This window comes from Peromyscus eremicus, chromosome 19 (genome assembly GCF_949786415.1).
Source record: "Peromyscus eremicus chromosome 19, PerEre_H2_v1, whole genome shotgun sequence".
Classification (NCBI taxonomy): Eukaryota; Metazoa; Chordata; class Mammalia; order Rodentia; family Cricetidae; genus Peromyscus; species Peromyscus eremicus.
This window is the reverse complement of record NC_081435.1, coordinates 61,784,773-61,810,955: the sequence shown is the minus strand read 5'-3', so window position 1 is coordinate 61,810,955 and position 26,183 is coordinate 61,784,773. Positions and strand designations below refer to the sequence as shown.

The window sequence follows — 26,183 nt, the reverse complement described above, 5'->3', positions numbered from 1 at the left end:
CCTGCCCAGAAACACCTGTTCTCTCTGGTTCCTAAGTCTGAATTTCTCCTTACCAGCTAGCTGTTCTTGCATCCTATGCCCATTACTCATTACAGCAGCATACTTTTCCTATTTTCCTCTGCTGCAGTGGTTCTCAGCCTTCCTAACGCTGTGACCCTTTCATACAGTTCCTCATGCTGTGGTGATCCCCCAACCATGAAATTATTTTTGTTGCTACTTCATAAATGTAATTTTATTACTGTTATGAATCGTGTTATAAATATACAATAAGCAGGATATCTTATACAAGACCCCCGTGAAAGGGTTATTCCACCCCCAGAGGGGTCTAGACCTACAGGTTGAGAACCACGGCTCTGGCAGGAAGGATTAGTGCAATGTGTATTATTAATGGAAATTCTATAGAACTGTGGTCAGTGATGAAGATTTCATGGTTCTCTGGACCACATCTTGATCTGATTTTGCTGCTTTCTCACCCTGCTTTGCAAGTGCTATGAAAATGAACTCTTGTATTCCCTTTGTATTCTGCAAGTTAAGTGGGGACTTCCTCTTAGACCCTCTGGTCCCGAATGCAGCTTAACAAGAGACGTCCCTTTGCTTATTCATGTTCAGTGACTTGAGAACCTAACTGATATTCATTCTCCTTAAGTCAATCACTGGTAGTATTCTATCGAAGAGGTTGACATAAGTCTCAAAAATATTTATTGAAGCCGGGGGTGGTGGCAGTCCTAGGACTTGGGAGGCTGAGGTAGAAATATCTTCAATTCAAGGCCAGCCTGGGCTACAATGTGAGTTTTGAGCTAGCCTAGATTATAAAGTTAGACCTCATCTCAAAAATGAATGCATTTGGGCTAGAGAGATGCCTCAGCAGTTAAAGCCCTGGTTGCTCCTGCATTGGATCCTAGTTTTGTTCCAGCACCCACATGGCAGCTCACAGCTGTCTGTAACTTCAGTTCCAAGGCCTTCTTGGGCACTAGGCACCGGGTGCACTTACACCCATGCAGACAAAAAGCTCATAAGTATAAAATAATAAGTGCATTTATTAATTAATTTTTGAAAAGGCTAATGGCTATGTTTTAAACACTTTCAGGAAAAATTTGACCTTTTCAAATCCCTTCTGCAGATTAAAATCTTAAAATTAAAAGACATATGAAACTGATAATCCTATCATGTGACAATCACTACATTGAAGGACTTGAATTTAAAAAAGGGAGCAAAATGAAGAAACCAACTTGAGAAATATGACAGGAATTTTTAAAGATTTGTTTTTATTGTGTTTTCTAAATTATGTCTATATATGTCTGTCTATATGTGGGTATGTGCACATGAGTACAAGTGCCAATGGAGTCCAGAAGAGGGCAGCAGATCCCCTGGAGCTGGACTGTCAGATGATTGTGAGCTGCCAGATCTGTGTGTTACAAACAGAACATGCAAAAACAGTGCACAGCTCTTAACCCCATGACAGCAATGTCCTTAATGTCCACCTCTTAGGAATAGAAGAGGCAGTGAAAATATAACCACAGAATAATAAATTAGTTATATATATATATATATATATATATATATATATATATATATATATATATATATTCTTACTCTAAAAACTAGGAAGAAACAGCAATCATGGAGACTTTTCCAAATATCTTTGCTTTATGGCTGGGGATATATAAAGGCATAAAGATATAAATACAATCTGCTGAGTCTGTCCAATGTCCCTTTTATTTGATTTCAGGGCTGACCACTTGGCACTGTAACACTAACCAAGAAGTTCAGCCCTGGAAGACTAATCTCCCACTCTCAACATTCTTTAGTTGCCTATAATTATTTGCTTAAATGAGGTACATTGTGAGAGGTCCCCCTTCCACAGCTCTGCTAGCTTTCTTATACAGCCCAGGCCACCACTTGCCTAGGGATGATGCCACACACAGTGGGCTGGGACCTCTCACATCAATCAAGACAATTCCTCAGCGACATGGCCACAGGCCAACTTGATCTGGCAATCCTCGACTGAGGCTTCTCTCAGCAAGCTCTAGGCTGTGTCAAGTTGATAGCTGAAGCTACCTAGGACAGGGTATGGACACACACACACACACATTCTTTTAAAGGTAAGGAATGTGTCTTAGTTTATGCTGTTAAAGGTATCTGCCATGCTCTAATGATGTAACACACAATAGGTCATTTCAAAGGAGGGGTACTTTCTTCAAAACGTCTCATGAAATCAGAACAGACTCAGGATATCTTAAGGTGGAAAGGCAAAATGAGAAGGGACACTAGAGACAATCACAGGGTCAGGCTGAATACAGAGAAGACCAGGGATCTGAAAACAAAGGGTCTCTGTAGTCTGTGTCAGGAAGCAGATCACAAGTCTGGGTGATCAGAATTGATCACGGTACCAGGCAATAACCAGGCACTAGTAAACGGGGATCCATCATGGATTTGGTAGAGGTGGAAATGACCCTCAGTTGGCACTTCCAATCTTGGGAGGCAAGCACAGAGCCCTAGAGCAGGGTTTAAGACAAACTGAGCACTTGTGTTTTAAGTGATCTATGTATTTAATCTGTGAATTTTAAGTGATTACCAAGATTTAAAGTATGATTACTGTGCACCCTTCTAAGGCTACGATTTACTGTGAGCTAGCTTTTCTCAATCATTTTTAATATACCAGTTAGAATGCGGGACTGTCCTTAAAGACAGTGGTCACTCTTAAAAGAGATTCCACAGCCTAAAGAAGTCAAGCCCTGCTCCCCACAGCCACCGCCTGCCAGAGAACTAAAAGGCAGTCTATGCTCTGACAGCTCTTAATTTATCCTGGCTCTTCCATGCCCTTTGTCATGAAGGTTATGTTGAACTAAATCACTGGTGTGAAGCGTCCACCAGCCTCCAGAAAGTTACAAAATCTGGCATTTCCTTTGTTCCTGAGGTTGATCTAGGGGCTTTCTCTGAGGAGGCTCCTTGCGCCCAACCCCCACCCATCCCAGGTGTTCCAGTGGGAGGGGGGCTCTCTCCCTCTACTCTCTCTCCCCTCCCCCTCCCCCTCTCTTTCCTCTCACCCCTCCCCTTTAAGGCCCCCATTGTGCATTGCCACATACTGTACCATTTTCTGTCTAATGCTCTCCCTCCCACCTCAGGGATCCATCATGGTCTTGAGGAAGGGAACCATGTGTCTGCTTCCTTCCCCTGACAAGCACCTCTGGCAGTCTCCCTTCAGTAGTCTATCTAACAAATCCCGTGTTCACGTTCCGCTTGTGTACTCTTCCAATTTATTACCTGAACTGCTGCTCTAACTTTTCAGCTACAAAATCCTGCCTCTCTTTTTCCTTCTTCTCTCGTAAAAACTTGGTTCTCTCTCTCATTCTGTCTTTTTTCTCTTCAATGGTTTCTCCTTTCAATTGCATTTCGGTAAAATACTCATTTTCTTCTGATGCTAGAAGTTCACGTAGCCTGAAACAAACAAACAAAAAACAACTAAGTAATTTATTCATTAAAATTATCATTCCAACTAACTTTTGTTCTTCTGAATTAGTGTCTAATAGTTTCTTCAGAAATAAAAGATGACTATTAAGCTGAGGAAATAACTCAGCAAAGCTCCTGCCTTGCAAGCCTGAGCTTTGTCCCCAGAACCCACTTCTTCTTCAATTGAAAGAATAGAAAAAGAATAGTCTGATGACCTGAGTTTGACCCTGGGACCCACACAGTGGAAGGAGAGAACCAACTCCCAAAAGTTGTCTCCTGACCTCCACATGCACAATGACACTCCCTCCCTCCAATAAATAATGTTAAAAATAATCACTGTGGGTCTCCATAAAATAAGACTTTCATCTGTGCCATACTTTATTTGATAATATACAGATAACATATGAATGTTTATCTTCAAAAGTAGCAGAGTGGACAGATTTTAATTAAAGAAACAAACCATAAAACAGTATACTCTTTTTCCATCAAAATGTTGTTAACATAAGCAAAAATAATCACAAACAACAGTTACTGGTTTTACTATGAAAAACTTAGCCAGGACCTTTATTTCACTTGATTGTTTTATGCACAATATTAAACATTTGTGAGCTGAGGACACAACGGAATGTTAGAGAACTTGCCTAGCCTAGGAGAGGCCCTGGGTTTGAGCCCCAGTACTCAAAGGAATCAACCATGAGTGGTGCTTCAAGAATGCTTCGGTGCCTGGGCTACCAGGTTTGCGAGCGCCTTACCTGTTGCGTCTCTCTTCGGTGTTGAGGACGAAGCCTTGCATGGCATCCTTGGTCCTCGCTCGCACCAGGCTGTCAAAGTACTTGCGGTCATTGTGCTCGAGCCAGTCACTTCGCAGGCGATCCTGCTCGTTGGACTTAATGGACGCCAAAGTAGTGTGATACTTGTGGTAGCTGCGCTGGATTCGTTTCAGATGTTGCTCAGCCCTATGGGCCTTGGGATGCTTGGCCCTCTGAAGACAAAGAACAGCTGTCATTGACAAGAAGCAAAATTCAAGAGCCTGACTGTGGATAGAAAAAACTTGTGTGTCACAACTTCTTACAAGTGTGTTACAACTTGTTGCTGTTACAACCAAAAGCAACTTAAGCATCTAAGGGCTAACTTGTTTTGTTCCCTGAGTTTGATATCCCTCACATTAGCTTCAAGTACAGAGAGTCTTTGGCTTTTGATGAGGTGCATTCTGATAAACCTATTGTAAACAGGAGATACTATTAGTAAAAACGCATTTAACACACATAAACTACCAAGCGTCACAAACACTGCAGAGGATCTGTTACTCGGCCTCACGATCTCTCCTGAGCCTGGTGTAGGCTTCATCTTAATGGCATGCCCAAGGCCTTGAGAGTCACCTTACTATATATTGCTAGTCCACGAAAAGATCCAAATTCACATTTTAAAGTGCAACCTACTGAATGCCTATCATTTTTGCATCATCTTTCAAGAAACGTAAGTCAAATCATGAGTTACAGATCATCTATTTTTCTTAAAAAGTCCTTTGATTAGAAGTATATATAAGTATTAAAGGTAAATTTTGAACAGCTTTTTGCATGCCTTTCTGCATATTCCCACCAGGTCAACACATCCCTCAACCCTCACCAGAAGCTTCTATTTGCAGTAGATGGTGATTAACACGGACACCCAGAACTGGTCAAAGTGCATAGAATAAGAAATTACAAAATGCTCAGCCCCAAAGGAAACATATATACTGCACTCCAGCACCCCCCCCCCCACTTCCAAGGCTCAGGGATCATTGCAGAAGAAAGAGCAGAAAGAGAGAGCCAGGGGCAGTGGATGACAAGAAAACATCCTCTGGACACAGGAGGAGAGCTGCACACATGAACTCACAGTGACCGCAACAGCACAAAAACTGGGCAAGCCCAAGCCAGACTGAATCCCAACATGGAGAGGGGAGCTGGGCACACAATCCCATCACTAGCTGCGGAGCAAATGGCAACAACTGTTAGCTGCTGAGAGGGAGAGGGAGGCTGAGAGGGAGAGGGAGGCAGGGAGGGAGAGGGAGGCAGGGAGGGAGGGAGGGAGAAAGAGAGAGAGAGAGAGAGAGAGAGAGAGAGAGAGAGAGAGAGAGAGAGGGAGGGCGAGCACTTTCACTAAGAGTGTACCCCCTGGTTAAGGTGACCACACTCAGTGGAAGATCACACATCCAAGAATATTGGGGCAACATAGATCGGTCTTAAAGGGTTAAAAAAGAAAGAGCGCACAGGTGGGTGGGTATGGAAGGAGGGGTGGACATGGGAAGAGTTGGGATAAATACAAGCAAACAGGCATGGAACTGGAAACTCTCAAAGAACTAATATAGATAAATAGATAGATAGATAGATAGATAGATAGATAGATAGATAGATAGATAGATAAAAATTTAACAGACTAGGTTCTAGAAATTATTTAATCAACCAGAGATGTGAATGTTATGCTCAAAGTGCTTCAAATAGGCTAGACCTGGATAACAAGGCTAGACCTGGATAACAAGGCTAGACCTGGATAACAAGGATTAGGGGCTTTCTCAAGCCTGCTCCTGTGACCTACTGTCTGCACACTGTTTCTAATCAGTTATTAGCATGAGAATAATTTCAATGAAAAAAACAGAGGGCTACTATTTAACTACACATGTACTAAATTGTGAAAGACCAAAAAGGAAGAAATGAAGAGAGGAAAGAAGACTAGAGGAGGGGGCTGCTATTAGAAATTTACGCTGATTTGGTTGGTTTTTAAAAGTTTGAATGCAAGACCTATGTGACAGACATTTTTTGGGATAGTATCGGTTTCTTTTGAAGGGGTTAAACTCTCCTGTTTTCACAACTGAATTTAGGTTCCAGTTCTCTGAGAAGGACAAACAGGTGTCTTTTCTGACAAAGGGCCACTTATCTACAAGGCCCTTACATTCAGGGTCCAGGGAGAACAAACACAGAGGGTCTAAGTCAGCCTCACAGTGTCTCAAGGACAAACCCAGCAGCCCCTTCTGAGCCACTTCAGAGCTTGTACAGATGTGTCCAAAGTGGTAAGACTAAACCACAGCCAATTAGAAATATACAATGTAACTGCTGCCTGCTTACCCAAGCAGTTATTATGTAGTTGACCCTGAAACGCCCTTTAGCTGTACTTAAAAGGAGCCTACAAGTCGCTTGGGGTCACCGCCATTTTGTACAGGTGAACAACTGCACATGTGTGCTGGTATAATAAACGCTCTTTGTTCTGCATCCTATTTGGGCCTGGGGTCTTCCTTCAGCGTTTCCTGGGACGCTACACTTTAAATGTATTCTCTTTGTACAATGGTCACTCAAATGCTGAACATGTCCACACACTTTGAATATATATCAACACACTAAATGAAATCTCCTTGACTACATCTTTATCATTTCTGTATTGCTAGCATTGAGCCCACTCTTTCCACAATTAGTCTCTCAATATAAGTGAGTGAACAAGTGTTTCTGGGTGGTCTTGATTCAGTCTCTGTACCTTTTGGTGCCACCAAGAAATCAGTAATCTTGAACTTTATGTTTTCAGCAGCGGTTTTATGCAGTAATCCTTGGGTGAGTGGTGGCATGTGGGTGCTCATTCATAGAAATAAACCCAGAAGGCACAGGCGGACTCATTCTGCTGAATTACATTTAGAACATTGGTGCCAGAATTACCAGATACTGGGGTTGGGGATTTATAGCAGAGCATTCAAAGGAAATAAACATAGCATCCAAAGATAAACTGATGAAATGTTTCAGGTTTGGGGCACACAAAAAGGTACCTAGACACAGCCGACAGGATGAACTGGGAAGCAGACACAAGAGGCGAGTAGGAAGTGTCTCATGAGAAGCAAATCCACATCAAAACTCTTTGGAGTCTGGAGTCATTTAATTAAACTACTATTCTCTAACATTCCTGGTATTTTATGAGTACTGATTCTGTGACAGTGAAGTAGTGCAGGGTCACTTGGGCAGGAGACACAGCAAGAACTTAGGCTTCTGGTAGACAAGGGTGGGCTGAGAACAACTCACAGGCCAGCTAGATGCAATTGTTGCTAGCTGTCAGGACAGGAATCAAGACCTGAGGTACACTTTGACTAAAGGGGGAACAAGGGTAAGAGTTGATGTGAAATACCACGGGTGGTAGCTAGACCTGGAAGCCTTGTAAGGCTTGGGGCATTGAGACATGGTGTCATGTAGCTCTGGCTGGCTCCAATTCTCTCGTTAACTGATCATCTGCCTCTCCCTCCCAAATGTTGTAGTTACAGGCATGTGTCACCACACCTAGCTGAGTTCCCAGGCTCTGGATGAAGGAAGGACCTTGAGTTGTCTAAAAAACGGAAAAAGGTGATACCAATCAAGGAACAGGCTTGTCAATGACCAAAATCCACACTGTTCAATAGAAATATAATACAGATACATAACTGAAGTTTTTCTTGTAACTGAATAGTTAAGTGAAAATAGGAAATTAATTGTGATAATATATTTTATTTATCCAATATATCCAGAATATTATCTTTTCAATATGTGACTCAACACATTTCCAGAAGTGAAGTCATATGTGGTTAGCAACTATAATAATGGACACTGATGCTCTGACCACACTAAAGGAAGAGCAAAGAAGATTTGTGAAGATCAAGGAAGGACTTTGCTACTATAACATCTCAGGTTCCTATTTTAAAGAACAGTGACTTCATCTAGATTTGATTCTGGCCTACACACTAGGGTTTCTCATCTGTCAAATGAGGAAGAGAAATGTGCTAGTGGCTACTCACCTCACTATTCTTTTTTTTTTTTTTAATTGCTTTTTCCTAGGGAATTTCTGAGAGTCTATGCTTCATCAATTGTTACCTCTCATCCTTTCATATCTGCATTTCTTCTCTCTCTCTCTCTCTCTCTCTCTCTCTCTCTCTCTCTCTCTCTCTCTCTCTCTCTCTCTCTGCTTTTTTGTTGTTGTTGTTTCGTTTTTTGAGACAGAATTTCTGTGTGTAGCTTTGGAGCCTATCCTGGAACTTGCTCAGTAGATCAGGCTGGCCTCGAACTCACAGAGATCCGCCTGGCTCTGCCTCCCGAGCACTGGGATTAAAGGCGTGCACCACCACCACTTGGCATCATGTCTGCATTTCTTATCACACACTTATACACCAGAGAAGAAGAAACAACTCTGGCTTCTTTTGCCTCCTATTTCTTTTTCTGTAAGCACACAGTATTCAGTGGCCTGGTTCTGCTTTAGCAGTCTGTTTCTTTTTTTTTTCTGATCCTTATTGGTTATGAACATAAATCATATGTTCTCCAACAAAGGGCCTGGACCCTGAGCACTACATTGAGATACGTGACCGAAAAGTGTTCTGATTCTGCCCCTCGTGGAGTTATCTTGAGCCCTCAAAGCCACAGCAGTTTCCAGACTACTTTCTTCCAGGGCCAGATTCTACAGTCCTTGGACCTAGAGAAGAGGGAGGTCTGTAAGTGGAAATATGGCATGTGCCCTATGTACCATATTACAACTGTATTCTTGATTAGTCCAAATCTTTCTTCCACAAGTTGTCACCATAGAGACCATAACCTACTACCTACTTTTAATGGCTTATTTAGGAGGAAGCTTTTTCACTATGTGAATGGGGCTTTTAATGAAGGGAAAACTCCCAGGGTCACTGGATTTACCTCTGAATATTCTTCAGTGCTATACACCCAATATAACTCTGATTACACAGTGCACATTTTCTGGTCTGTAGAAACCAGTTTGCGGGAATAAAGAAACCCATGTGCATGGATAAGGAGTGTGTGTATTCTGAGCAAAATTAAATTCCGTTCTTATGGGCTACCATTACCAGCCCATCCTAAGAGGCAACTAACTGGCTTACTTTCAGTCTGTAGGGGCACTTTTGTCCACCACCAGCTACTTACTCATTTAGGGGGCACAGGGAACATTCCATTATCACACACAGCATTCAAAGCCCAATTCCCTTTCTATAGACTATTTTCATAGGGTCACAAGAGCAATCCAAGGTTGTGCCGTTGAACCATAGCCAGTACAGATCAGAATCTGCCTCCTGGCCCAGTGCCCTTCCATAATGCTCCAATACCCAAGCTCATAGCAAGGGGTCAGATCTTTCCTTTTGGAGGAGACTGAAGGAAAAACAAAACCACAAAGATCCCAAGTGCTGATTGTAGCTAGAGTTTGGAGTAGAAAAGGATGGAGTGGGTGTGGGCAGAATGATAGACAGGTGAGCAACAACCTTTTCTTCCTCAAAACCCGCTGCACCAGGGACCTACCTGCTTCCCAGGTGAAAGAACCCAGCCAGGACAGGCTCCACCCGATGCAAAAAGTCGTAAGTTTCCTGCACAAACACCCTGTACTTACTATGATCACCGCCTTGGGAGTGGGGCCTTTAAATTCCCTGGGGACAATGCCAAACCGCTGGCTGTACATCTTCAAGTCTCCTTGGGATGGCGGCAACCAGGAACCGCAGCGCCCAGTGGAGTCTACTTCCTAGACGCGGATGCCGGTTGCCATGGTGAGCCACCCCCTTCTGCGAGCTGCTAGTGAAGGTGGGCGGGTCAAGCGGAAGTTGTCCCTGGTCACTGGCCCATAAGAGCACGCTGCTGTCATCACCCCGCCCATCCATTGCCCAGCCCCTGGCAGGAACACCTCCATCCACCTCCTTCTCTTCCTCCGGGGCTTGCCAGATGCCCCACCACTGGATGGGGTGGTGGTGGTAGTGGAGTAATGGGACCGGAAGGGGCACACCTCTAACTGAAGGGTCAAAACACAATCCAATTTGCTAGCAGTCACCTGTAATTGACCTAAAAGCATGTGAAAGGTTAGTGGGCTGAGTGGCAAGGTTAAATTTTCTACTACCTTGAAGTTAATCTTGATGGCGGTAATAATCACATGGCAAACTTATGCTTGATTTTTTTTTTTTTTTTTTTTTTTTTTTTTACAATTTGCAAAGTATTTCCAGAAACAACCTTTGAGGTTGACAACAATCTTACAGGGTTGAAGGAACTGAAAGTATCATCAGCTTTATTTTATAATGAAATCGATTGAGGCTCAAAGAGCTTAAGTGCTATATAGAGCCACACAACCAGAAATATCTGTGAAGAGAATCTTCCTACTGCACCGAACAGAGAACGGGGCTTAACTTGGGTGAACACAGGAAGCAGGCAGGTCAGACGCACTGGTTGGGCAGTAGTCTTACTGGGCTGAACATGATAGTCTGAACGGAGGAATCAGAGTGGACCAGCACTTGCAGATCACAAGTTCAGCTACTCAATTCTTGAGTCAGGAACTCAGGCAAAACGGGCAACATAGTCCAGGGAACTAGACTGTCCCCAGCACTCGTGGGGACCACAGCTGTAGTTCCCATTAACAGTAAGATGGAGTTATAATGAAGAGCCAATTATGAATGCTGCTTTGGTACCCCTGCTCTTCAGTGGAGGGAATAAGAACAGAAAAGTACAAGAGGGAGGGTCAGTAACAAGGTCAGTCACTGACGGATACTAATAGTCTGAGTGCAGCTCATGTGTATGCCCTCTTAAGGTTGGTTTCCTTCAAAATTAGCATGCTTAATGATTTGTAACCCAACCACTTCAGGTTTTCTACATGGTACATCTCTAGATTTGGATTCCATTTCCTGAATTCCGGGTTCAGCTTTTCAGCCACAAAAGAATGTCTTTCTTCTCTTAATAATAATTGATTTTTCTCTCCTACAGTATTTCTTCTTTCAACTGCAGTTCAGTAAAATACTCATTTTCATTTACTGCTAACAGTTTATGTAGCCTGAAACAAACAAAAAAGAAAAAAAATTAAGAGGCTGTCTGGGTTCTCCGACAATGTCCAGAGGGGCAGCTCCTTCATCTGAGCGGCTCTAGGTGCTGGTCTTTGGGTGGGTCTCCTCTCACCCCCAGCACATATTTTCTCTACAGAAAGGAGGAAACCCCTTGGGCAGGGTTTGTCAAAGACCCCAGAGATTGGGGCTGCCGGCCCCACACCCTGGAGATTCATGTAGCCAGAGAGGTCCTGTTTGTGAGTTTGGGAAGGCCTGGGGAAGCTGACCCTTAGAGGCAGCCAGCTGCTTGCAGACATCACACCACCATCCTGAGCTCATAGGACAGAGCAGTCAGGTGATGAGCCTGGTGAGGAAACTCTCAGACTGTTCCACCATCCTGAGGAGTGGAACCGGCTTCTCTGTACCTCAGGAGGGACTGCTGGCAGACTCTGCCCCAGGGTGCCCGGTACCAGCTTTAAAATCTACCCAGTGGTCTTCTCAACCAGTCCAGGCCTGGAGGAGACTTTGAGACTGCAAGGTAGATGAGGAGCACCGGGCCTCAGCCTGCAGCTACGGCGATCTGAAGCCTAGGGAACTGACAGAACTGACTTTCATCTTGCCTCCCACTATCCCAAATTTTCCACAGCAGTCAACACTGTTACCACCATCAAACATTCCTCCAAGAAAAACTAACAGAGAAACCAATAAGCAGAACAAGAAAATTATTTTAAAATAATTTTAAAATAGAACAGCTTAGAAATAGAAACAATTAAGTTGTTTCCAACTTCTAGAGCATCTCAAAAAACTCAAACAAGGACTGGCTTCTCCATAGTATACTAGATTCTGTATTTTGAGCATCAACGTCCATAATAAACTGGAGATCTTTGTATCACTTGTAATATATACTGATGCATTTTATAAAATTGCATTTCTAGACCTCAGTATCATGTACAGTGGTAACTATGGGCCAAGTTGTCAATACTTGGATGAACAACACAAATAGCGCTGAGATCAGCAAGACTGCTATGGATGAGCTTGACAGGATTTCTTTGCTTGCTGGGACCATCATGAAATCCATGGTCTTTACGATTTCCCCAATGCACTTCTGTCAGTTATCCTCAGGTGATTGCTGAGACCTTTGGGAGCTGAATCATGGCAGGGTGGCTTTCTAACATGTCACCTTGACTAGACTATGCTTCCCAGAATCCTTCCCCACAGACTTCTAGTTAAGAAAATCCAGAAACATTGTGGTTAGCAAAAGTGAAGCAGCAGCAGCAGCAGCAGCAGCAGCAGCAGGCTGTTGGAAAGTTGGTGCAGGGATACCAGGCATGTTGCAGTTCATACAAGTGGTCATTAATCTGCTGTCTCACCTTGGTATGGGGAAACAGCAAGTCCTACAGGCAGGCCTTCAGCTGCTACAACTTTCCTGGGATCTTCCTTCAGCTTCTCTAGTTCTAGGCCAAATGCTACTTCACTCTGAGGAAGGACACTAGCTTCTGCAGGACACAGACATCATCGAAGCTGGAGACGATGAGACACTGACATGGGTTCCAGGCCATCTTCTTGAATTCCAACTCTTGTTCATGGGCTCCCACGTGTCCATCCACCTTCCCTTTCTGACTGACTGTCCTGAATACTTTTAAGTTTCAGCATTATATACAAATGACAGCCTTAGAGGCTATTAAACCATCTCCCAAAATTATATAATGTAAAATGTCTCCCCAAATTCCCTTAAAACACATACACTATTCTTTGTTCTAGTGGTTGTGATCTTTTGATTGTACCCTAGTCAATACATAGTAATCAGAATCTTCATTCACAAGTCAAATGCCAACAAAGACATTACTCTTAGAACATCACTGTCAGAATTACTAGAATACTAGGGACAAGTAGTGTGCTCTGGGGGTTAAAGAGCAGTATGATTCCAGGACAGACGTAGACAAAGCAAAGGAAGAGGAGAGGGTGGCAGAGAGCTGTGCCTTGTGAGGTGGAAATAAGACATGAGTAATCCCCATCTGAATTACCTAGAGCAGCAGGGCGGGGCTAGGCTAAAGCAAAGGAAGCACACAGGACACAAAGTATGACGAGGCACTCAGTCCTAGCCCTGTAAAGCTGGCTAAGTAACCAATTATATATCTTTTTGGCATTTTAAGGATAGAAAATGAGGTAAGGCTGAGCTAAGTCCGGCCCCTGGGCAGGACTCAGTGCATAAACTCATTCAGCCTCCTAACAAACATTTGGGCTGAGGGCAGGAAACAAGTACAAAAGACATCAGAGAAAAGATGCTGCCGGGAAAAGACGGGCCAGGCTGACAGCTTTAGTTCCAAGCACTGCTCCGGCCAAAGTGAGACCATCTGGGCTCAAGTAAACTGTCAGCCAGCAGTGGGAAGAACACTCTTTCGGGATTCAGGGATCCTACGCAGCATCCAGGGCCTTCAGGGAACCTAGATTCTAAACGAACCAATGCTCTGACCAGAAGGTGATCCCATCCACCCAGTCTGGGAATCCCTAAACCACAATGGAGGCAAAGTGTAAAGGATATCTTAGCGTTCATAGTGATCCACTGCTATTTTCAAAGTTACTAAAACTGTTACTGTAATATGTATTATTGCACAAAAGATTGCAGTTAACAGTTTAGTGAATTAAAGAATAAAGCTGTTATAGCCTGATGTATTTCTAGACTCTACCACCACTAGCTGTTCGACACTGGGAACATTCATCTCTTCTGAGTCTGTTTACCCACCTGCAAAAGTGCACAATGTCACTCACTGTCTTCCTAAGGACTACTGTGAGGGTTTAGGAAGTGGCTCCACAGGAGGAGCTCACCAAACAATGCCTTTTCCTCCTTTATTCTGTAGCATTTCAACTGCTGTTTCCCTGAGAAAATGTTCACACACTGCCAGGTCTCTTCCAGAAGCCACCACCAAACAGTCATGAAGATGGCTTGTTTGAGTTGTGTGTCGGGGCTTCAGTTGTATCCCTCCCTACCCTACATCCAACTTCTCATCGCCTTGAGATCCTTGGAGGAGCAGACGTTCTCCCAGCCTTCTACTCTTTCTCTTCCTCTCCAGCTGGCTTCCGCTAAGCTTCCAGGACTGGGCAGGCCTGTTCCTCGATTGTGCTTGCAGGATTTTCTCCTAGGGTTCATTCACAAACAAGCTCTGCAACCAAACCATGGCCCAGCCCCTGGTAGATCAGGGTTGATTCTCATAAAGCCGATCTGCAAATATCACCTTCAGGCCTACAGTCAGCAGAGGCCTCCAGTCTACTGCATTTTAGCTTCAGGATTTTTAAGGTCCTTGGACCTAGAGAAGAGGGAGCAGGTCTGTCTGTTGAATGAGGTTTGCCATGTATAAAACAGCATCACAAAACCACTTTCTACTATTTTGCATCTGCATCAATTTCTCCTTTTTCACCTATACTCACTTTTCTTTCTGCTACAGACTAGCAAGGCAAACAGTACAGCACTTCTCTGTTAAGAGGAAACAATATCATCTTCCAGAAAATCATAAATAAGCTCCTGGAAACCAGGGATCTTGTATCTCCTTGGAGGTAAGCCTCACAGGCTGCAGTATCATCACGAGTGGAAGTCCCCAACTGCTGTACACCAGGGAGAGTCTCAGTCATCTCCACCCGCTATCTACAAGGTACACTAGCAGGTTTCTAGCAGTTAAAACTGGTGTGTGGGAACCAAGGAATCCAGGTGCTTGGCTAAAGAGTTTTTTTAGCCATGGGGGTGGTCCTCCCACTACAATGGCCTCTCTCCTCACTTCTGTCACTAGACACATGGGGACAGTTCTACACAGCATCTGAAACAGTCAACTCAATAGGAAAGATTTGGGATGCACAGCCTGAATCTACCCAGAGGCTACTCTAGGAAGTGGGGGATACACTTGAAATCACACAGCTACACACAGACTCAGCCACAGAGTCACTTAAAGCCAAATCCCCTAACCAACTCTACAGCTTGAGCAAGTCCAATGTCATCTGTGTGATACACATTCTTCCCATCATCAGAGACAGCTCACCCAACAATGGGCTCGTGGGGACTTCAAAGGCCTTCAAGACCACAAATGGTGATCTTCTGAGTAAGAATGTATTATATCAAGTCTGACTCTTAAAAGGATTTTCTTAGGGAGTTGAGGACCAACCTCACCCTATCTGTTTTCTTTCAAATCTCATTGTGGAGCATCAGTCCTTCTGTTCCTTCCCCAAGAAAAGAGCCCTGGAATACCAACAGGCTGGGTCTCAGGAGCAAGTTTACAGTGCTGCGCGCGCACACACACACACACACACACACACACACACACTCCCTTACTGGTTGTGCACTGTAATGGTTACAGTGCTGCATACACATACACATACACACACACACACACACACACACACACTCCCTTACTGGTTGTGCACTGTAATGGTTACAGTGCTGCATACACATACACACACATACACACACACACACACACACACTCCCTTACTGGTTGTGCACTGTAATGGTTACAGTGCTGCATACACATACACACACACACACACACACACACACACACACACTCCCTTACTGGTTGTGCACTGTAATGGTTACAGTGCTGCATACACATACACATACACACACACACACACACACACACACACACTCCCTTACTGGTTGTGCACTGTAATGGTTACAGTGCTGCATACACATACACATACACACACACACACACACACACACACACACTCCCTTACTGGTTGTGCACTGTAATGGTTACAGTGCTGCATACACATACACATACACACACACACACACACACACACACACACACACACACACACACTCCCTTACTGGTTGTGTACTGTAATGGTTACAGTGCTGCATACACATACACACACACACACACACACACACACACACACACACACTCCCTTACTGGTTGTGTACTGTAATGGTTACAGTGCTGCATACACATACACACACACACACACACACACACACACACACACTCCCTTACTGGCTATGCACTGTAATGATTGCAGGCCTTTATGTCCCTCTGTACCCAATCAAATTGCTGACCCTAGGTTTAAAACTCAGGGCCCACACCTGGCCGGCACCCACCCATCCCCACACCTAACTATATGGGGCACACCTTGGCAACCAGGCTGCTGCATCCCGGAGACGGGTTCCACCCAGGCTGAAAATCTCCGTGATCTAGGGAAGAATTAACATCATGGGTCAGCATGACAGGAGGAGAAGGCAAGGTCAGGGTAGGGTGGCGACATCCCCCAGCACTGACCACTGGTGTGCCAACCCCTCCTGCCTCCTCCTCTGGGGCTGATTCAGAGATATAATCTTCTCTGTTTTCTTCTCTATCCTCCTCAGGGCCAGGGGGCTCTTGTTTCACGGGTGGAAGGTCTGAGTCTAGTGCCTACAAGAATGAAGAAGGGCAGCAGTTAGGACAGGGCCAGGCTGAGGCAGTTTTTAGCCAACCCATTATGCAGACAGACCTTGCTTTTTTAACTAAATGCCACCTCTCTGTCTATGAATCTTTCCAGCTCCTCAACAATCTTCAGTCTCCTGTGAGCTGGGTAGTACAGCAGGCAAACTTAGCGGCCTATGGAGAGTAAGGCACCTGCTAGACACGCTGGGTAGTTCAAGAGAACGGTCCTCATCAGCACACCGTCACTGTTCACAGTGCCACCATCAGGGCTCACTATAGTTCTGTTTACAGACTACCTGTACGGCAGCCACAGGACACCCACTGCCTCGCTAACCTTGCTAGGGTAGCCAGGCTGCAGGGCAGAAGAAGTCAGGAAGGCTGTGCCTGCTGTCCACTCCTCTGGGGCATCCGTCTTCTCCTGCTTCACCTGGGGCATGGCTACACCCCAACTCTGGGCACAGCACTGGGCCTCCTGCGTAAGGGAGGAGGGCAGCAGCCTTGGTCTCAGATCCGTGGCACAAGGCTGGGTAGAGCTTGGAGCAGCGGGAGGAGAGCCTTACCTGTAACGGGGCTTCCGAGGAAGCTGCAGCAGGGCCAGGCACCTGCACAGGACTGCCGGCACCCTCTTGTAAAAACACAAAGTCTGTGTCGGGTGGGGACAGCACAAAGCCTCTACCTGCTTGCTGCTTTGCTGAAGCCTGGGCAGGGCCTGGTGGGGTGGTGAGCACAGCCAAAGGGGCCTTTGAGGGAGAGCGCAGATGGAGTCGTCGAGAAGAACCAGGCCTCTTTCGACAAGGGTGACACGGAGGCAGTCCTGCTCCCTCCTCAGACCCTGACCCAGTACTGGGCAGCAGCCGCTTCTGTGAGAAGGATTGGGTGGTGTGGTCAGCCCGGTGCCGTCTGACCATACCCACCCTGCCCTACTCAATGTGCCTGCTAACTTCCCGTCAGACCCGGCACAGAACCTGCTGCCTACATGAGCTCTCATCACTGAACCTGCTAACCAGTCTCCTGTTCGCAATGGCAGTACAGCTGGACTCACTTACCCCAGCACAGTATCTACTAATCCTCCACTGCAGTCACTACACCACCCACCCATCTACCAGGCCTGCCCACTACTCCCAAACACGGGGGTGGGCTGGGCCCAATCTAGCCCATCCACCTAACCCTTCCTGCCCCACCCACCATGGCAAACTGCAGGCACTGGCGCCAACGACACTTCTGGCGCTTCTGGTTGCTGCCCCCGAATTTGGGCTTGTCGCAGCAGAAGTCGCAGTGGCCACAGTCCATCCGCCGTAGGCAGGCTGCACAGGCCCCGCACTTGCGGTTCTGCCGGTGGTTCGTGTAGGGCTGCTGGGGTGGAGGGGAACGGTGCTGCTGTCACTAAGACTAGGAGAGGCCATCCTCAACACCCGCTGCAGGACTGCTTCTGGTGTGCCTCGAGCCCCATGGAGGAGCTGTCTACACACGAGGCTCAGCCTGCCACCTCTCCTCGGCATCTGCGACTTCAAAATAGGCCACGATCACTGTGCCACCTGGCCTCCGAGACCACTAGGACTGAGGCCGCTCCATTACTGCGTCATCAGAGCACCTGCGATCAAGACAATGTCTTGGGCCCTCACTGCCATCGGTCCTCATCACTGCCATCGGTCCTCATCACTGCCAGCTGCGTTGACGTGTTTACCTGCACCTTGTGAGTGTCACCATTCAGCCTGCTTGTCCTGCACCAGCCACTGACGCTGGTTCATCTGACAGGAAGCACTGTGCTGCTGACCTTTCCTTCTCCTTTCCCGGCAACTGCTTTTCCCAGCTAGTACTCACTATCACTCCCTACCACCGTCACAGCAACTGCTTTTCCCAGCTAGTACTCACTATCACTCCCTACCACCGTCACAGCGCGTGCTTCCTTGGGTTAAAGAAGCATCAGGAGCGTCTAGGTTTACCCAGGCAAGGTGGGGCCACTCACTAGCTCGTCCTCGTCTACACAGTAATAGATGAACTCAGCAGGTGATGTGGGCGCTAGGTCGCTGATGTGCTGCAGAGGCAAATGTGGTGGGTCAGGGCAGGTCCCGAGGAAGTTTAGGGTTGTGCCTTCCCCCTGCCCACCAGGGCCTTACCAGCTCTGTGGGCTCTGGGTGCTGGGATGCAGGAAGCGGAGGCAGGGGCTGGGCTCGGGAGGGATGTCGGGCAGCCACCTTCGAGGCACCCTTACGACGGTCACGCTTACCCTAGAAGCAGAGAGACAGTTGAGGCTCGGTGGTACCTGGTAGACACAGGACCCCCAGGGAGTGCAGAAAGCATGCAATGACTGGTGGGGATGAGTGTGCAGTCAGGCACTCACAGTAGGGGGAACCACAACCTGAGGAGGGCACTGGTGACATCCTTGAGGGTGACCACGGAAGCGATGAGCAAAGTGCTGGCAGAGAAAGGCAGGTAGGCAGAACCAAGGAGGTGAGCATGGACAGAAAAGAAAAGAAGACATGAGGCAGGCAAAGCCACACCGGGAGGAAGCAACCGCAGCATCGGTGGTAAATGTAACAGCAGAACGAGCTCGGGCCCAGCCCGGGCTCCACCAGCAGTGGCCCCTGCAGCCTGACTCACCCAAAAGCAGCGTCGCTGCAAACACCTCCACTGGCGCTTGAGACCAGGGCGGGCCGGGCGAAGGCAGACTCGGCAACGGCCACAGTCCTCTTGGGTCTGACAACCCCGGCACACTCCACACCCTCGGCTCTGTGGGGGGAGCCGGAGTGGTGACCTATGGGGTCAGGGCCTTGAAGGCCAGGGACTGAGCAGAGCCTTGACCCACCTCGCCTGACTGACTCACCTTCTCCACAATCCGGAGGCAGCGTCTGCGCTCACACTTGCAGAAGAGCTCTGAGGCCACGTCATGGGGCAGCTGCAGGCGGCAGATGGAGCAAGCCCCACAGTCTTCTTTTACCAGGCAAGCCGTACACTCTCCACAGCCGACTCTCTGTCAGCAAGGGATGGGTAAGATTAGGAGCCTAGGAAGGGGCTCCACAATGACTGCCCTTCCAAACGTCTGCTGTACTCATTCGTCTCCCATTAGCCTTCTTACTACAGCTACGAAACTACTGACTAGCGGGCTGACACCAAGACCACTACCATGCCTTCTCCTAGTGCCCTGGTAAATTCATCCCTGTGTCTACTGCTACCCCGTTAATTCCCATGACTGCATCTACAAACAAACCAACAGCCAAGTCTCTATTTAAAAAACAACAACAACAAAAACCAACCTATCATGCCCGGTAGACCTGTCATCAATCCTAAACGCTCCACCAGTCCTATCACATCCTGCTCCCTTGTAGACTGTAAGGAGACATGTTGTTCTTACCCTAAACATTCTCTGTTCTCGGTTGAAGGCGATTCTCTGTGCTGGTGGAAGAAGAATGGAGAGAAATGGGAATGAAGGACAGACACAGACACACGGCTTCAGCTCCTACCTTCAGCCTGACTTTCACCACTCTCCCTATGCCAATAGAGTGGCGTCACAGGCTGATTCCATACATGCCCAAAGCCTCTATCCTGACACGTACCATACGCCCTCCAGCCTAGCCTGCCACTGGGTCTAAGATGTGGTCCGTCTCCCACTCCCCAGGGACGTACTCACCTCGGCAGTCTTTGCACAACGCCTTCAGCCTCTGCCTTTTGATACCATCCCATGAGAGGCGGATCCCACAATTCTCACAGCACCTACAAGGGAAAGAGCCGAGATCAGTGCTCCCAATCCCAAGCCTCACCCGCATGGCTCACCTTACACCCACACTCACCCAAGTGCAGGTAATGAGGCTGGAGCTGTGCCTGTGCCTGTGGCAGAGCCAGAGCCAACAGCAGCGCTGGTGCCAGCCTTATGCTCCTTCCGGGGAGTCTCCTTCCTGGTCTCACTCTTCTGGGGCCCAACCTGACGTTTCTTAGCCTTGGCTGGTTTAGAAGGCTTCTTTTTCTTCTTGCTGGGGGCAGGCAAGGGATGGGTCTGGAGGTGAAGACAGCAAGAATGTGAGTCAGTGCACGGGTGCCACGTGACTCAGTTGCCCCTGCACAGATACTGATATTGTGAAGTACCTTGGGAACTGGATAGCACAAGATGCCTTGTCTGAAGTCGAAGAGGGTAAGGTCACATGCAGGGCCCAGGTATCGGGTCAGCTCAACTTTGCTTCGAATCTTCTCTCCTGTGGGGCTGAGAATGAACCAGAACGAATTGGCTCCAAGATGGCGCTAATGTCATGCCACCCACAGAACATCCCCACGGTGAGATGTAGGAAGCAGTCTGGATTCAGCCTGTGAGCCTCACCCAAGTCCTTCAATATAACTAACAGGAATACAAAATATGAATATAAATACCAGCATGCATACAAATGTTAATAAATACAACTGTGAACCTCATTTTGATCCATGACATCACATATTCTATGGTAATCACATAGAATTATAATGCAGGGGAAAATTCTATTATCTGACAATACTGTAATAATGTTAATGTCATAACACAAAACAGTATTCAGGCACCTGTAGTGGTGTATACAAAAGTATATACACAAGTGATGTATAAAAGAGTAAACAAGCCTAGTGTATTGCACATTGATGTACAGTACATGCTTGGTTAATAATAATTACAATTACTTGTTTATAAACTTAGTGATTCTTATCATTATTTTAGAGTCCTACTTAACAAAAAAATTAATGTACTGTGAAACTGCAATGTTAGACTAGTGGTAACCTAATATAATTAAATGGTTACTGCTTCTTTTGACTTCATAATTCTCTCGTGTTTGATTTAATCTCATGATTTTTGTTCAGCATAGGAGCATATTCCATAGCTTATACAATTATATGGTATTTAATGATGCTCTCATCAATGATCAACTGCATATACACAATAGTCCCATAAGATAATATTGTCTAATGACACCACATGTCCTAGTTTTATAATCTATGGTTTTCACATGAAAAATCATTAAATAACATGTTTCTCAGAATACATCAGTCCTAGTAAGCAACGTATGACTATATGAATATTTGACTTAGGTGTATAATGTAGTGTACTATGCCACCTGAGTTTGTGTAACTGTATTCACTGTATATTTCTCAGATTATATTACTATTGGTAACTGTATATAGACACATAAAACAGGCAGGGCATGGTAGCACATGCCTTTAATCTCAGCACTTGGGGGGCAAAGGCAGGTGGATGGATCTCTGAGTTTAAGGCCAGCCTGGTCTACACAATGAGTTCCAGTGTAGCCAAGGCTCTGTAGAAAGCAACCCTGTCTCAAAAATGAATAAAAATAAAGACACACAAACATACTTACAACATGTAACACTATTAGTGTTGAAAATATGAGTAAAAATCGACACAAAACACATATTAAGCAACATGTAAATATGTATTTTGTTTTGTTCTGCTTTGAGATGAGGATATCATTTTAACTTAGAGGGCTTTGAAACTCCTATGTAAAGAAAGATGACCTAGAACTTCTGATCCTCCTGCCTCTTCCACGCCAGTGCTAGGATTTCAGAAGTGTACTACCACACTTAGTTTATGTAGTCCTGGAAATCAAACCCATGGCTTCATGAACATTAGACAAGTACCCAGTACTTAAATATGTTATGTATTACATACCAAATGAATGAGCATTAAAGCTTAGAACAGAGGTATTTTTTAAAACATGAAAGTGAAACTACATTCAATACAAAGTATAAGTAGCTAATGTTGAGGGATGGCACTCCAAGTCTTTCACTTCTGCAAGAATTGTGAGAGGCATTCAGTGTCTCTTGAAATAAACTACCTTCTCGTCGTCTGTAAAAACAAGTAACTTTAGAAAAGGTCCCCTTCCAGGGGAAAGGGCAGCATGCTTATTATACTGCACTTGATTACCTATGCTCAAATAGACAGGCTGTCTTTCCAACAGACAGTGCAGCACATATGCTACTTAGCCCTCTTCACGTCATCCAATGGGAACTGGGATTCCGGGAAATGTCAGAAACAATATTTTCGGTTCTGATACTACTGTGAGAAGCTTTTTTTATCTTTGGCCCATAAGTATCACATTTCCTACCAGCATCCACAAAACTAACAAACCAATTTACTACTCTGAGAAATGTGTATCTTTTGACAATTACTTTTAAGTTTTGAAATTTTTATAAAATTTCATATGTGAAAGAAGTTATAAACATAATGAAAACTATCTGAAATTGTATTACATTCTTCTAGGGAAATGGCAACTCAGATAAACAGGAAGAGTGGAGAAATGTTAATAGCTCTATCACAAATACATTCTAACACATGCTTCTGAACCTCAAGGCCGATGTATTTACAGTCAATTCCCATTATATATGTAGTAATTATGTGTTAGGAAGTTGCTACAAACACCCTGAATTTATAGAACAAGAACCACTGCTCCCACAGGAAATACACAGTAGGTTCCAGCACGGCCGCCACATTTTCAGCAGCTCATCAATGCAGTCTTGTTGTATGTGCTTCAAGACACTGTAACATTCTTTCTTACAAATGACTCCATGATCGGTTAATGATTAAGGGCCACTGGCTTCAGAGGATGTTCTGTCTACGTTTGTCTGCCAGTGTTTTGGTTTTGTTTTTCTGAACACACCTGATGTACAGAACCTGTATCACAAGTTTAAGGTCTTCATGCCATATCACCTTATGAAACACGCAAGCCAGCCAGAAGCAGCTAAAATGGTTTACGTTTTCCTAATGCTGGCTAATAGGTCTTGGGCCTTCTTCACAACAATGCTGTTCAGTATGCTTTACTGGCCACCAGTTCACAGATCTACAGATTTAGCTGCTTTCCCAACTCCTCTGACGCTTCATCAAGTACTACAGATGTTAGTTTTTGTTCTTCCCAGAGCGGCCTCACACAATCCCAGCAAGTTTCCTCTTCTCTTTTGGGACGATACACCATTTCTGAGTCTTAACATTGTAACTCAAGCGGATAGTACACACAATTCATGGAAGAAACTTATCTGACAAGGAGAAAAAGCACGTTGACCGTCTTCTTGCACTCAGAACACTAGAAAACCTTCAGCACTTTATTTGGGAGTCATTTTAAACAACAAATTTAGCAAGAAAACTATGGCACTAAATAGACAACAGAAAGAATGCCCTATTTGCAGTACAAAAGGAAACAAAAGGTTCTTGTTCAACTGATTGGGAATGCAAGCACGAGACAAGTCAAATCTTTAGCTGCCCCATGCGTGTCTGTGAATAATCACAAATGCACTGTGAATACTGACTTTGGCCAAATAAAACTTTATTAAGAATAGGTGACTGTGAGAACACAAAACTTTTAATAAGGACCGACTACATGCACAATGTGAACTCCATTCGTTTAACTACTAACTAGGTCCCACTCCACTGAACACTGTCCACAACCCACCCATTACCTCTGATAATAGATGTCTGAGCGTCCACAAGAGGCCCCTGACTTTCGAAAGGCCTCACGTCGCTTCCAGCCAGGGCCCAGGGCTGGGCAGTCTTGCCAGTCCTCAGCCATTGATGCTTCAGGAAAAGAACAGAAGCCTGCAGGATTGGAAGCAGGTAGAGCATGGAAGAAATTGAGGCTCTAGAAAGTGGGGGAACTGTTTCCAGGCCACAAAAGTCACATTTCCTTTAATACTCGCCCCAGACCTGCACACGTACTTCAATGGTGCAGACTACTCATTCTGTCTGAGAAGGCAAGTTGCTCCTACTCTGGGTATGAGGTCCCCACTTCTCTTCTCCTCGGCCCCCTACTTCAGTTTAACTTCATTTAAACTTCCCTTGACCTGAGTTTCCAATGTATTTTCAGCTGCATTTATGTGCATGAAAACCTCCAACTCCATCTATCAAGGGGTCCCCTCATTCTTCCCATTCCTCAGCGTGCAAGCCTCCAGTGTCTCCCGTTCTTAAACCCAAGAGCTCTCCCCAAAACTTCTTTTCCCTCATTACTCTGACCCACAATTCCTCTCCAATCTCATCCCTCACCCCTCCAGCCAGTGTTAACTACTCTTCCGCCTAACTTTGCCATTCTCGATTTCTCTTATCGTCCTGTGAAACTTCCTGGTTCCTTCACATAGTGACCCGCCTCTCAGTTTCTGCCTGTGTTCCAGGACGATACCATCTGTGTGTCCCTCTTCTGACATTCTCCTCCTTTTTATCCTCCACGGGTCTCGAGTCCCTCATAATTCTAACCCTGCTATTTCTCCCGTCCCGCCTCGGGTCCCGGCTTCTCACTATCAGCTTTGGGTCCCCATTTCTATGCTGTTAACCTGGACGCCTGATGCCTGTCTGCACGTTCTGATCTCTTCCATTCCTCTTCCCTCCTCGTCCCGGAACCTCGACACGGCTTGTCATCGCCCTGAACCACACTCCTTCCCTTCCCCTCTTGGGCCCAGTTTCCCCAGTTGTCTCTTTCAAAGCGCAGAAGACGCCATTCCTCCTCCTGGCCGCAGGGCCCTGCGCGTCTCCCCGCTAGCGTTCGGGAGCCCCAATTCCTCCCAGCCTCCTCCTGAGCTCTCTCTCCACTTGCACTCCCGCGGCTGGCTCACCAGCTTGACACGAGGCCCGCAGCCTGCAGCGCTCTAGGCCCGTGGACCCATGGGGAGGATCCCGCCCGCGCGTCCCGCCTGGTCCACTCTTCTGCTCCTTCCTCTTCCACCGCAGCCTCCTCCTTAGCACTAGTCGTGGCCTCCGCGGCCGTTGGCTACTCCCGGAACCGGAAACCCACGGGCTGCCTTTCGGGCTCCGACCGTGAACGGCACCTGTGTGCAGCCCTAACACGCCTGCCCTCAGTGGGGTGGCTCCGGCGCCTGCGTACTGCCGATTCCGTGGGCGCGGCGCGCGGTTTGCCCGGGATCTGCTGCGCCTGCGCGCTGACGACATCCGCAGCTCGCACGGGTTCCCTTGGTCTGTGCGCCTGCGCCCCGAGCTCCCCGCTTTTGCGTCCTTCCCACTCTGCTTGTCCCGAGAGCGTAGGCGCCGTCGGGTCCCAACACAAGGGGGCGTGGACGGCCTGGCCACCTCGGCCGGCTCGTAGTTTTTGTCTCCTCCACAAATAGCAGGCGTGTGATCGCCTAGCTTGTGTCTGTCCACTTCCTTTCCTAGGAGACACCCCTCCTTTGTTCCTGTGACTACCTTCTTCAGGATTGGTACCCACTACTTCCGGGAACTTCCAGGGTCTCTGCACCCTGGCCAGGTTCCTTCCTTGGGAACCAGGGGGGAGGGCATGGTGCGGAAGCAGGGAATGAAGGTGCAAATGAGACCTTGCCCATCCCTCAAAGGCCCAATGGGAGGGGATGGTGAACTGACCAAGGTAACCCGTTTTGCTTTAACCTGACTACATTTGTGTGCTTCACCCAACAGCTCCGTGGCCCTGATGGGTTATGGTGTTACGGGGTTGCAGACCACTGGGAAACATCAGACTCAAACAAATCCAATTAGCTGAATTTGGGCCAGCTGACTGTAAGAGGTCTAAACTTCCTCCATTTTACAAGCTGGGTCCAAGTTTCTGTTTCTTAAAGGGCTGTTAATC

At 46.4% G+C, this 26,183-nt stretch overlaps 2 protein-coding genes and 1 long non-coding RNA gene across 16 annotated transcripts in view; 1 reads left to right on the top strand and 2 right to left on the bottom strand.

Moving 5' to 3' along the window:
- The window catches only part of Cfap53 (cilia and flagella associated protein 53), a 49,011-nt gene extending 39,017 nt beyond the window's left edge, over positions 1-9,994 (bottom strand). The window contains exons 1-3 of the mRNA XM_059246295.1: positions 9,817-9,994; positions 4,203-4,432; positions 3,265-3,438 (exon numbers count right to left, since the gene is read on the bottom strand). Of these exons, the coding sequence (XP_059102278.1) occupies positions 3,265-3,438; positions 4,203-4,432; positions 9,817-9,885 (473 nt within the window). The 5' untranslated portion in view covers positions 9,886-9,994. The remainder of the gene's footprint in view (positions 1-3,264; positions 3,439-4,202; positions 4,433-9,816) is intronic.
- Positions 9,995-10,390: 396 nt separating this feature from the next.
- Positions 10,391-25,473, bottom strand: Mbd1 (methyl-CpG binding domain protein 1). 14 transcript variants are annotated; one of them, XR_009375262.1, is made up of 19 exons: positions 25,201-25,473; positions 24,058-24,193; positions 20,719-20,833; positions 20,427-20,629; positions 20,267-20,349; positions 19,991-20,031; positions 19,463-19,609; positions 19,240-19,368; positions 18,980-19,054; positions 18,756-18,866; positions 18,605-18,673; positions 17,824-17,991; positions 17,199-17,498; positions 16,973-17,110; positions 16,495-16,626; positions 16,348-16,409; positions 13,968-14,529; positions 12,595-12,745; positions 10,391-11,235 (listed from the first exon to the last, which is right to left on the bottom strand). XR_009375262.1 is itself a non-coding variant. In XM_059246287.1 (17 exons), the coding sequence occupies exons 2-17, from the start codon at positions 24,165-24,167 to the stop codon at positions 11,163-11,165; spliced, it is 1,956 nt and encodes a 651-aa protein (XP_059102270.1). In that variant the 5' UTR covers positions 24,168-24,193; positions 25,201-25,472; the 3' UTR covers positions 10,391-11,162. The 14 variants fall into 14 exon arrangements, 7 of the variants coding, with proteins under 7 accessions (XP_059102270.1, XP_059102271.1, XP_059102272.1 ...); XR_009375261.1 differs by having other exon boundaries at positions 12,595-14,529; XR_009375263.1 differs by having other exon boundaries at positions 12,595-14,529; positions 17,824-17,988.
- On the top strand, positions 14,671-21,414 carry LOC131895782 (uncharacterized). The gene is made up of 2 exons (XR_009375268.1): positions 14,671-14,871; positions 20,019-21,414. It is a non-coding gene; the product is annotated as an uncharacterized LOC131895782 (long non-coding RNA).
- Positions 25,474-26,183: the final 710 nt, after the last annotated feature.